Source organism: Dichomitus squalens, assembly GCF_000275845.1.
Source record: "Dichomitus squalens LYAD-421 SS1 unplaced genomic scaffold DICSQscaffold_21, whole genome shotgun sequence".
Lineage (NCBI taxonomy): Eukaryota > Fungi > Basidiomycota > Agaricomycetes > Polyporales > Polyporaceae > Dichomitus > Dichomitus squalens.
Window position 1 is genome coordinate 198,581 of NW_006766903.1, and position 11,405 is coordinate 209,985.

Here is an 11,405-nt window from a genome sequence, read left to right on the forward strand (position 1 = left end):
GACACGATCCTTTGGAGGGGGGTACTGTCACGAACCGCCCTCACGGCGCTATGTTTCCTTTTCGATTCGGACCACTGCCTCGTACGTTTCCTTATTGTTCACTACTCGCTACGGTTTCCCTTTGTCCACACACGGACAATAGCTCCCTTTGTTCCCACGTCCGCTATTGTCCTACACCCCTTGTACTCCGTACCCATGGCGACGCTATTGTTCTCTAGCGCCCATTGTTCGTTCCCTGTATATAGCTGGATCCCTTGCTACCTGGAGACTCTAGTTTCGACCTCTTGTCTCCAGGTAAGCCATCGTGTATTTCGCTCTGTAGATACCTCGCTCAATACACAACTTGTCTCCAGTCCTGCCTGTTGAGCTCCGCTCCAGTCTCACTGCGATCAGAGCTCGTCGGCGCTCCTGCCTGCCTCGCTCGTCTCCACTTACTCGCTCGACAGTCAGTCGTAACAGCACCAATGGGGACGATGCGCGCGGCTCAAGTATCTGGAGATCAGCCACAGGCCTGAATGGCACTCTGATGTTAGTGTGATAGTTCACGTCCTCAATTGCGCAATCGAAGTGACACAATTTATGCTTCCTTTCTAGGTTATGCAATACTGTACAGATGAGCCTGTCAACCTCGCGAACGTCCCCCCAATGCTCGAGCAGCTCATCTGGGCTCCGGCATGGACCAGGATCTACACATATCATGTGTATCCGGACCAGAAGAAGCGGGAGGATATCCGGAACTTTGCGTGGGCTCTGCTCGGTGCATCTCAGGCTCTACGCACTGTAAGATATGAATGGGGGAGACAGAGTCTTTGCACTTGCTGGTTGTTGCCGTCTCGGGAGGTGCGAGAAGATTGTGTAAGTTTGGTGGAGGACCACGATGATGTGACTTGGGCACAGGTGCGGTAAACAAGCATACCGAATCAGTTGTATGGTTATGTATGTCCCAGAGCGTACAGTAGACATCCTCTTCACTCACTTCGGCAACGACCTGGTATACGAGTCAAGCGCTCTGCTATCTGAACCATGATAATGTACGTGTGGAATACTTCGCTGACTAGAGAAATACAAGGATATACCTGCGGTATGACTATTCAAGGAGCCACTATCCTATAAGAACTGATCAGCCGTGGGTGTCGTGGTGTCGTTTCTTGTTTCGTCGCATCTGATACAACAGGTGTTCATCGATGCAGTCGCTACATTCACCTCTGCCCGGATACTCATCTCCTATACAGCCTCCCCCTGCTTGACGTCGCCATCACAAACCTCCTGAAAGTTAAGACGGGAGAGTGGCAATGACACCTCACTCGTAGTCGCGCTCTTGCTCACATGCTTCGACATTTCGATTACGTCGTTGCCCACTTTGTCCTTGTACGCCTGCATCGCACCCTTCTGGGACCCAAGTGCCTGAAGAATTGACGGATGCGGCTCGTGCTCTACGTATGTCACCGAGGAAGCAGTCTGGCGTGAGCGCACGGTCTCGGTCAACCGGAAGTTGGAGTCGGGGCGGGCTTCGTCTCTTATGAGGTTAGTGGCTATTCGGATGGTGATGAGGGAGAAGACGAGGCCCTGTTGACAGACGTGCATTAGACTCGGGGCTTAAGCGTGAGACACGATGGGGAACGATACGTACGATCAGTGCGGGAAACACGTCTAGACATGTAGGGTAGCCGACTGCGGTGCTATTCACAAACGTGATGACGAGTGAGACCGCCGCGGCGGAGTATATGGCGGTGGACTGCACGGTGGCCTCGAGGACCTTCCAGAGTTTGAGTTTGTGGCCTTGGAGATAGACTCCGTTGAAGTCGCGGCTTATGCGGAAGACTTTCAACAGAATACAAACTGGATGCAGAATACGCGTCAAGGTCGATCCTCATTGCGCAGGTCATGGGAGAGTCACTCGCCTGTACAGATTACGTTCACTATAAGTGACAAGCCATAAAAGGCAACAGACATATAGAACCCCGCAACTCCAAGGAAGGACGAGGCATAACCGATCACTTGGATGAGACTTGATGAGCGAGCAGTCGATACGGGGAACATACAAAAATCACATACCTGCAGTCAAGATGAGGAGAAGGGACGGGACGATAGTCACAGGCCAATGCCGACTGTACACCCTATATAGCCGGTAGATCTGACGGAAGCCCATCATGGAGATCAAACCTCACTTGTAAGACAGCTGTGACGCACCATAAACCCATCGCCAATCAGCGTCTGCGTCACGTAGAGGACAAACTTCGCCTCCTGCAACGACTTAGGTGCAGTCAAGAACCCAATCCTGGCGATATCGATATCAAGGGCGAGATGCTGTATGCCGTCGCCCACGCTCAACACATGCGGATGGAGATCGCAGCAGAACGGCGACGTACCACCAGCGACAACAGGAACATAAGCGTATTGGCCGCAAACAGCACAACTGTCGAAGTCTGCCTCCGAGTTGCCGGATGCGCGCGGCAGAGGATCAGCCACGATCCATAGGCGTATGTCCCAACGAAGGCGCCAAAGAACACAATCTCAAGGACGAGGGCAGCGAAGTAGAATCCGATAGAAGCGGGACCAGCGAAGGTCTGTCGTACAGGTCGGCGTCAGTAGATGGGTAGATAAAATCATGTGCGTACCCCTGCGGCGTTCAGCGATGGCGTCTCATTCGACATGAACGCGAGAGTTGAAAAGTCTGTAGGGGAGAGACAGCTGCCCACGCAGCCAGGAGACTGATATACGATACGGGGACCCTGGCCAGAAGACGCGCGCAAATAGATGCAAGGAACCTGAACCTAGCCGCACGTACAGACCGGGCAAGCGATGCTCTATTCCTACCGTGTATTGCGAACCATCTACTATTCAGTGTATGGTTTGGACCTGTTCCGCATGACCGCTGGGTTTGATCGTTGCACCCACAGCGGCAACTAGTCCGGTTCGCTCGCTGGGGCGCCCTTAAGACGTTACTGTGCCACGCTCATGCGCCACTGGGCCTAAGTGGAGTCAAGGGACACATACGTTTCACGTCAAATAGGAGCCTTCGCCAAGGAATCTGTGAAACGACAGTACTGATTCAACTCGGCTGCAAGACAGATCGGTGCATAATTCATGCCATTGTTGCGGAATTCTTATCCGAATCATGCCGGGTCCGACCTACCTCCACTGCAGAGAGGACTTTGCGCGCGGGAGAGAGTGCCTGGATCTGGAGACGTTCAGGGACATGTGCATCGCATGTAGGCAGAGACGAAAGTTCCTACAGAGCAGAAGCACACCTGCGTCGTGGTTTGCGGTGGCCTGAAGCCTAGTACGTGATCCAATCGCCATCGATCATCATTTAGGGCGCGAAAGGTAAACGATGAAAACATGATTGGTGGATGTTAAAGATTCTGTGAGAACCTCTGGCATCAGTGGGCCTACGAACATGGTGAGAGGGGAAAACGACTAATACCTGCCGTCCTATCTGCGCGTTAGGAGACAAACATCCAGCCCGCTGTTGAGCTGCGATATTCGAATATACGCGCACGATTTGCCGATCGCATGTACTTGGTCTCAGCTACTCGCATGACTTTTCAAACAGGGAGCCTGCATAGTACCCGTTCCGTAGGGGACTTAACCAGCCAGTCTGAGCTCGAGACACCCTGCTGCGGAGACTTGTGCCATGCAGAAGGTGGCAGTTTCAGCTCGATTGGAAGGCGGCGGAGCTCCGTGCACGAGCTGAGACCGCCGGATCCCTGCTTTATGATGTGTTCAGTCGGATGGGCGGTGCTGAAGCTCATGGGGTCAAGTCGTCGATAGAGTGCGTAAGCTCGGGGGCAGAGTTGGGCATCGCTTGCGACAACAGCGCCACGTCGAGACTAGCCTCTTCGGCGCTGTACTTTTCCTTGCAGATAGGAGGAGACGGGCCGACGGTCCGGGGATTGTACTACGAGCACCCGATGCATTTGCTGTGTAGAAAGGACTGCCACCTGGCAAGTCGAAATCATCGAGTCGTGGTCAGGCTGGCAAATTATGCCTCGCAAGCGGATTTCGACTTGTGGACATTCTTTACTTCAAAATCCTGCTGATTGAAAGTAGCCCATACCGGATGTCGGCCAGTACCCAAGTGAGTAGACTCTGTTTCTCTCGTAACTCTCAGAGAGGGCGCCTTAGGACGTGGGCCCAGCGACAGGCTACCTCTGATAGGCTTGAGCTATACTGCACGGACAGCCCAGTGTGGGAGGTGGTAGCTACAGACCTCTTCAAAGGCTTGACTCGAATGTCAGGAGGTAATACGACGTTCACTGTGCGCCCGGCGCCGCCGAGTGCAGCGTTTCAGCTCTCGGCTGAGCAACTGTGGTCAGCTTTGCGAACGAGCTGGGCACGGATTGTTGCCGAGATTACTCGTTGGCTATCTGACGTCCTTATGAAGCGGGGCTTCGAATCATGAGACTCCATCCTCTACCTGCGCTCTCCCACCCGCCCCTCTTATCACCATGTCGTGCGAGAGACCGTTACGTACCCCGAGAAGATGGCTGTCTCCGATAAGGGATACTCCATCCTGTCTTTTTTAAGGGTTTGCGCATATCACACCTCGTATCCATACTCCTCGACGCTACTCGTTATGGAACCCGAGTTCAGGCCACTTCTTGGTATGCTCGCCTGGTTCACGAAGGACGCTTGAGCCGTACTGAAAGGTGACATAGACCAAAGTGTGGGGTATGGAGTCGTAGTCGGTATGGTCTTTTGATGATATCCCAAGCATTGAGTTGCGCTGACGTTTCGACGTTTACAGGAGTTGGCTTCTTCTTTGCCGCGCTCATGCTAGCACTCACCGCGCTGCAAACTAAGTTCTCGAGGTTCTCTCCATCCTCTTCTGAGGAGTTCTCGGTAGGGATCTGTTTGTAGACGCTTCTGCCTTGCTTTGCCTAACCTAACTCATAGAGCGCATCAAGAAGCGTGAAGGTACGTCTTGCAGTCATCCGTACGCTCTTGACAGCGTCTCATGTCCGTATCACAGCCAGGACTAGTATGTTGTGGGATGTAAGTGTCGACCTCTTGGATCATGGAGAAACCTATGAGTTTTGCCTTCCGTAGTGTCAGCGCGTGGACATGGAGCGCAACTTTGCTTCAATCGAGCACGGCAGCGTACACCTTTGGTGAGTACCTTCTTAAGACATGGAAGTTTCGTGTCATTCCGACCATGATCAGGTATCAGTGGTCCATGGTACGTGATGGATGTCCCCTTCTCAGACTCATGCTGTTGTCTTTATCTGCTCATATTGTAGGTGGTATGGTGTCGGAGGGACGATACAGCTCGCGATATTCGGTATGGTCGCTGCGAAGGTCAAGATGAACGCGAACGGCGCTCATACCTTCCTCGAGGTGGAGACAGTGCTTATCTCTTAGTCCCTACACTACTGACGATACCATCGTGCTTCGATAGATAGTGAAAGTGCGCTTTGGAACAGGAGCACATCTCCTCTTCACATTCTATGCCTTCCTCTGCATTTTGGTCGTGTGCGGATCGCTCCTATGTACGTCTCGTGTCCTGAGTTGCTTATAGCTACATTGCATTGAAAGACGATCCGCACTACCAGTGGGAGGGGCGGCTACTGTAAACGCGCTGACAGGGATGAACATCATCGCGGCATGCTTCCTGCTCCCCATTGGAATCGCTGTCTACGTCATCTTCGGCGGGCTGCGCGCTACTTTCATCTGTGACTACGCGCATACTTTGATTCTGTTCGTGATCATCTATTTCTTCTTCGGGAAGGTCTAGTACGTGCTATCATTCCATGTCCCTTCCATTCAACTATGCAGCTATAACGAGCTGCTCCTTTATAGTGGGACTTCCGAGGCCACCGGCAGCATCGGAGCCATGTACGACTTGCTAGTTCAAGCTGGCAAAGACACGCCGGTCGTCGGGAACACAGAAGGCAGCTATCTGACGATGAAGTCGAACCAAGGCCTCGTCTTCGGAGCAGCCACTATCATGAGCGGTAAGTCTCTCTGTTGATGAGGGAATATACACCATTTCTGAATAACAGACGCAAGGTTTTTCCGGAGTCTTTTGTGATCAAGGTAAGCCTCCTTGCTCTAGAACGAGTCTAGTACTGAAGCAATGGTGCATGAACAGGATACTGGCAGAGGGTAAGTAACGTTTCGCCTCCAGCGCGCTCCTCTAATGGATTTCCTGCACTCCTCTAGGCTATAGCAAGCGCTCCTAAGTCTACGACTAAAGCATATGTGAGCCCTCCTCCATTCCCGAAAACAACTGGGTGCTCATCATGTGACAGGTGCTGGGCGGTCTGTCGTGGTTCGCCATTCCGTGGGGGTTCGCTTCCTGCCTCGGCCTCGCTGCCCGCGCCTTAGTTACCAACGTAAGTGCCTCTTCTTTGCGACTGCACTATTGCGTGTGAGACTCATCATTCACACGCACGATAGCCTAAATTTCCAACCTACCCGAATCCTTTGTCCATCTCCCAGACGAGCGCTGGGCTCGCGGCGCCTGCCGCAGCCGCGGTGGTGATGGGTAAAGGAGGCGCAATAGCCATCCTGCTCGTCGTCTTGTGAGCACATTTTCTTCGGATTATGGGAAAGCGTACTCTCGCGGGTGCAGACTCATGATCAATATCTAGCATGGCGGTCACATCCGCAGTCAGCTCCGAAATGATCGCAGTCTCCAGTCTTTTGTGAGCAGTTAATGGTGATCCCTCAGTATAGCTTATACTCACTATTCTGCATATTCAGTACATACGAGTAAACCTAGAACCCTCACTCGTCGACTATGAAAGCTCACATAGGTTCAGCTTGTACCGCACTTACTTTCGCCCCAAAGCGACCAGCGCGGAGATTGTGCGGGTGTCGCACTACTTCATTTGCTTCTGGGCAATATGGGCCGGATGCTGGGCCACTATAGTGCGTCGAACCAAATAAGTCCATGGTTAGCCGGCTGAAATAGGTTCCAGCTGAACGCGGGTGGCGTTGATCTAGGCTGGCTTTTCTACGTCCAGTAAGTCACATCACTTGTTCGGCTTGGCTTAGCAGGGTGTGATCAGTCTCTCGAACAGGGGCGTAGTGTTAAGTCCTGCAGTCATTCCTATCACCCTGACCGTCATGTGGTCGAAGCTGACCCGTGCAGGCGTCCTCGCGGGAAGCATCATTGGGGCGATACTTGGCATGCTAGCGTGGATGATAGGCTGCTGGAAGATATTTGGTGAGTATGAGCGTGTGTCACCCCGAGAGTCATATTGCTGACACTTTACCGCTAGGTGTCATTAACATCACTACCCTCGCTGAACCTTACTCTGCCGTCTGCAGTGCCCTGACTGGACTGCTGTTCTCGGGACTGATCACGGTGCTCGTGTCGCTTGCGAGTACGTCTCCCCCATCGTGCAATACATGCACCAACGACTGACTGATCTCACACCCTCCCGTCTCCAGAGCCGGATAAATATGACTTCACAGGCACGCGCGCGATTGCAATGTATGACGACGCGTCCCGCAACGACAGCAGGGAGGACATCAAGCCCGAGGAATCAGGGAACAGCAGTCCCATAGAGACCTCGCCCGTCGTCGACAAAGAGATGTCCGAAGACTCGACGACGGCGCAAGTCCTGATCGTGCAGGGAGACGGCCAAGCTGTCAGCAGCGCGGAGCTGAGATCGGTCTTCAAGCGTGCGGCGTGGTACTCCTTGCTGCTCACGGTGATCGTCTGTCTCGTCGGTAAGCGCCTGGTTCCAATCAGCTCGACCGGTTGTGAGATACTCATCGCCGCTACAGTCCCCTTCCCTATGTTCTTCACGCACTATGTGTTCAGCAAGGGCTTTTACACGTTTTGGGTGGCATGCACAATGTGAGCCATCTCTGAGAATCGACCAATACCCTTCGACATTGACCCGGAAGCGGTGACAGCATCTGGGCGGCGATGAGCGGGGTCTTCTGTATGGTCCTGCCATTGTGGGAGTCTAGGAAAGAGATGATGCTCATCATTGGAGGCCTTTTGAGACTCAATTAGAGTAGAAGACCCTTCCGTCCAGAGCGAGTCACTGCCGTACGCTTGCCGTGTGTTGTTGTCGGCGGCCGAATGATGGATTCTCCGCCTCAGAACGCTGACACAGCGCGCATGACTCTATAAAGAGACTGAACGTGCAAGTCAAGGGTGATACCTTCGCATTCACCGCGGCTCGTCTCTTCGCTTCCTTGCGGAGCTGCTTGGAACTGACCTCTTCGTCTGCTCCGCTTGCTCTTTGTCCGACGCTGCTTGTCAGCTCTCGTCGTGGTGTCTTCCCGGGCTGGATACCCTACATCGCTATTTGAAAGAATAACGGCGGGCACACGAAACCCATCACATTACAGCAGTAGTTACGACATGTACCTGATGCCTATCATGAGGCACGGCCTGGCAGGGCAATTACGGGATCAGGAAAGGAAAGAGGCATGAGGATGACCTCCCGAGAGAGACAATCATGGAGGAGCGTAGCGCCTTCTACACGCACACGTACTCCATTGCTGTACCTTGAGTCCTGCGCGGCCTCGCAGGATGATAAACGCTAGCCCCTGTCAACCGCCCATACTTCGGGTACTTCCCCTTGCACCACCCGTCACTCTTACTCCCCCTCACACACTCCTAGCTCGCACAAGCCACAGGCTCGCATATGAACCGCTGAACCCTCCCCATTACTGTGTAGTCAGTCGATGTAGTTACGGCCTACCATGAGGCTCGGCCTCGCAGGGCAATGGACGGGATCCAGAAGAAGGATGATAAACGGGATCTACAAGAAGAGCGTAGCGCCGATAAGGGCAGAGGACGCCGATGGAAAAACTGAGGAAGACGCGGCGTCAGCGGCTGCCTGGACCAGCGTGCATAAGAAGAGAGCTTTGTCCAGCTATCGTCAATATCATAATAGGGAAAGCGTAGACGACTCGATCGTGTCCCGCCTGCGTTGCTGTGAGCCCGTTTCTAGTGGAAGGCGAGCCCTTAACGATGCGAACGTTTCTCTACATCTCTTAGAGGCTTACGGAAGGGATCACTGTGAAGCGTTGCCGACGATGGTATTGACGTTTGAGAACGTCTTGCATCATCCGCAGCCGACGACGCTGATTTGCACGCCGTGGGCGAACATCGGGAATACACGGCGCCCCAACCGGGAACTCGAACAGAGAAATCACAAGCCTCGCGCACGAAGCGTCTGCGGAGCACATACCGTACGTTCAGTAAGTCGGCCGCGTGCAGCCCTGGCGCCAGAGGAGGTGGTAATCGGGGGAGGAGAGGGCAAGCAAGGGCGCACATACTGTACTATCCGCCGGCCGCCTTCGGGCGGCAAGATAGGATGTCGAAGATCGTCTGCAGTGACGCGGGCCCGGGGTCTGCGACAGGACGGATGGCCTGGTTCAGATCATACAGGCGAGCTGGGTCTGGGGTGTCAGATATCCACCGCTGGGATCCGTTGTGGGCATGCACCACACTAGGAAGCGCAAGGCGCGTGTATGCGGTTCGACGACCGGCCGTAGCCCTAGAGGAAGGAAGACATGGGCACAGTTACGACTCCAGCTAGATCGCACGAGCTCGACGCAGGCGTACGCCCAGAGGGGCCGGGTATGGGTTGAACAGCCAGTAGGGCGACGAGCTGATGGGCCGGCTGAGGATGCGGGACCAAGAGCGGTTTCCAGGAGTAGTGTAGTACATCCATCCATGCAGGGCAGCCGCGTAGGACGTCCATGGCGGGTGCAGATGGACAGATGGACGAGGCGATGGGCGGCTTCGAGAGACCGGGAGGGTTGTCTTGTCTAGTACTAAGTAGGATGTAGATGGACGAGGGACTTTCCGGTATAGCCTTCAGAACGAGAGTGGAGTCCAAGTGAGTAGAGTCACCAACAGTCCATGACCAGCGGCGGTGCCGGGATGCGCAGACCGTGCACGTCGAGTTGACGAAGGGCTGCATACACAGCACGAAGCTGTGCTCACTGCAGAAAGGGATGGTCATTTTCCGGGGCAAGGGTCGACACCGATCGCGAGCGGTCTTCTTCCCCGTCTTTAAGTCGCATCATGATCGCAGCTATGCATGAGATGCGTTTTGCGGGGCATACAGTGAATCAAATCAAAATGCAAACGTCAAATCGAAAATTCCAGGAGGACCGGCCAGCGTGACACATGCCTTCCAAACCACCCGGACGTACCTTTGCACACCAGACCTGCGCAGAACGCCGTCTTCCACGACTCGTACATACACCAGCATCACCCGTTGTCGCACCCGGCGGGCCGCCTCGCGAACGCAGACCCACAAGGTCCTCCTCTCCCGTACGCGTTCCGCACGGGGCCCCATGGGGGGACGCGGGGACGCTGGCCGGTCGCAGCTGATGCGTCTCTCGCAACTGATGGCGAGGCTAAACGACTTCTCCCAGGAACGGGCGGTCGCGAAGGCGCGGAGATGCGGGCATCTGCTCCAGCTTGGCGCGGGCGGACTTGTCGGACATCGCGACCACTACATACTAGAGTGGCGGCAAATGCTTCACGCGGAAGGAGCAGGCCAGTGCCAGCGAAATGGAAGGTGTACTGTATAGCGGACGCTGTGGCCACCGTATGGAATGGAGCGGTTGCTATTCGTGCGGAGTGGAGGACGGAGCATGCGTGCTGCAGTCGTCACGGGGAAATGACGCCGAGTGGTAGCGAGGAGCAGGAAGGAGACGGTCGGGTTCACTTACGGGCGGATAGTGTACGAACGTTCGAAAGGCAAAGAGGCGTCAGAGGGGCTGGCCGCGTAAAGGTTGTACGTTGCAGGGAAGCGGCTACGGAGTCGCGAAGGCGCGTCGTTGGCAGATATGGAGACACGGCTTGCCTTCTGTGACCGTGGGCGGGGCCAAAAGAACGGGATTGGCATGGAGGACATCCGGGCAAGGCGGAGCGGCGGGAAAGAAGGCAGGAAGTGGGCGACGGCAGCGGTCAGCAGACGCTATGGGAGGTCACGATGGACGTCGTTGCGCGTGGTGGGCAGGGAGGGAAACGCGGGCGAGTGATGGGGCGTGCTGCGTGTTATGGAACGTCTGACGGGGAACGCAGGGGTGGGAGGGCGCGGCGGGGCGCGACTGGCGATGGCGGGTGATTGTGCGCGGATATTAGATTCAAGGCATCGAACTGAGCCCATCATACGCATCAGGCGAGACTGGCAAGCGACCAAGCTAACGGCGGGCGAGAGAGTGAGGGCCGGCGAAGACGAGGGAGAAGGTTGTGTACATTGCGTGCGTGCTGGACGGCGGAGAGCCGCTAGGACGAGTAGTGGCCAGCGAGCTTACGGCACTCGCCTCGCGCGTGCAGCGGGGTACGGGCGCCTGTGCAGGACATCGAACCGTCAGTGACCGCGCCATGCTCATGACTGCAGCCCATCTTCCTTCATCTCCCTTTGCCGAGCCGTATAAATTGGCCATGGCCACCCTCCTCCGAGCTTTAT

The 11,405-nt window shown here is 55.0% G+C and overlaps 4 protein-coding genes across 4 annotated transcripts; 3 read left to right on the top strand and 1 right to left on the bottom strand.

Annotated features, from left to right (window-relative positions):
• Positions 1 to 349: 349 nt before the first annotated feature.
• On the top strand, positions 350 to 1,023 carry DICSQDRAFT_155830 (uncharacterized protein). The gene is made up of 2 exons (XM_007366900.1): positions 350 to 528; positions 595 to 1,023. Exon 2 carries the CDS (start codon positions 598 to 600, stop codon positions 904 to 906), a length of 309 nt encoding a protein of 102 aa, XP_007366962.1. The 5' UTR covers positions 350 to 528; positions 595 to 597; the 3' UTR covers positions 907 to 1,023.
• A 201-nt stretch (positions 1,024 to 1,224) lies between these two features.
• Positions 1,225 to 2,654, bottom strand: DICSQDRAFT_171245 (uncharacterized protein; the record flags this gene model as incomplete). The annotated part of the gene is made up of 7 exons (XM_007366901.1): positions 1,225 to 1,566; positions 1,631 to 1,808; positions 1,952 to 1,997; positions 2,056 to 2,134; positions 2,191 to 2,307; positions 2,370 to 2,567; positions 2,619 to 2,654. The coding sequence occupies 7 exons, from the start codon at positions 2,652 to 2,654 to the stop codon at positions 1,225 to 1,227; spliced, it is 996 nt and encodes a 331-aa protein (XP_007366963.1).
• A 2,003-nt stretch (positions 2,655 to 4,657) lies between these two features.
• DICSQDRAFT_63168 (Na+/solute symporter) lies at positions 4,658 to 7,975 on the top strand (the record flags this gene model as incomplete). Its single annotated transcript, XM_007366902.1, has 22 exons — positions 4,658 to 4,691; positions 4,751 to 4,845; positions 4,900 to 4,920; positions 4,976 to 4,998; positions 5,053 to 5,139; positions 5,244 to 5,340; positions 5,402 to 5,492; positions 5,556 to 5,736; positions 5,803 to 5,957; positions 6,013 to 6,039; positions 6,095 to 6,108; positions 6,166 to 6,204; positions 6,255 to 6,338; positions 6,403 to 6,527; positions 6,597 to 6,650; positions 6,753 to 6,876; positions 6,927 to 6,970; positions 7,029 to 7,186; positions 7,230 to 7,334; positions 7,402 to 7,683; positions 7,741 to 7,813; positions 7,873 to 7,975. Coding segments are annotated over 22 exons (2,016 nt in total), but the record flags the coding sequence as incomplete, so codon positions are not given.
• Positions 7,976 to 8,718: 743 nt separating this feature from the next.
• On the top strand, positions 8,719 to 11,060 carry DICSQDRAFT_127786 (uncharacterized protein; the record flags this gene model as incomplete). The annotated part of the gene is made up of 5 exons (XM_007366903.1): positions 8,719 to 9,165; positions 9,356 to 9,750; positions 9,794 to 9,818; positions 10,194 to 10,727; positions 10,857 to 11,060. The coding sequence occupies 5 exons, from the start codon at positions 8,719 to 8,721 to the stop codon at positions 11,058 to 11,060; spliced, it is 1,605 nt and encodes a 534-aa protein (XP_007366965.1).
• Positions 11,061 to 11,405: the final 345 nt, after the last annotated feature.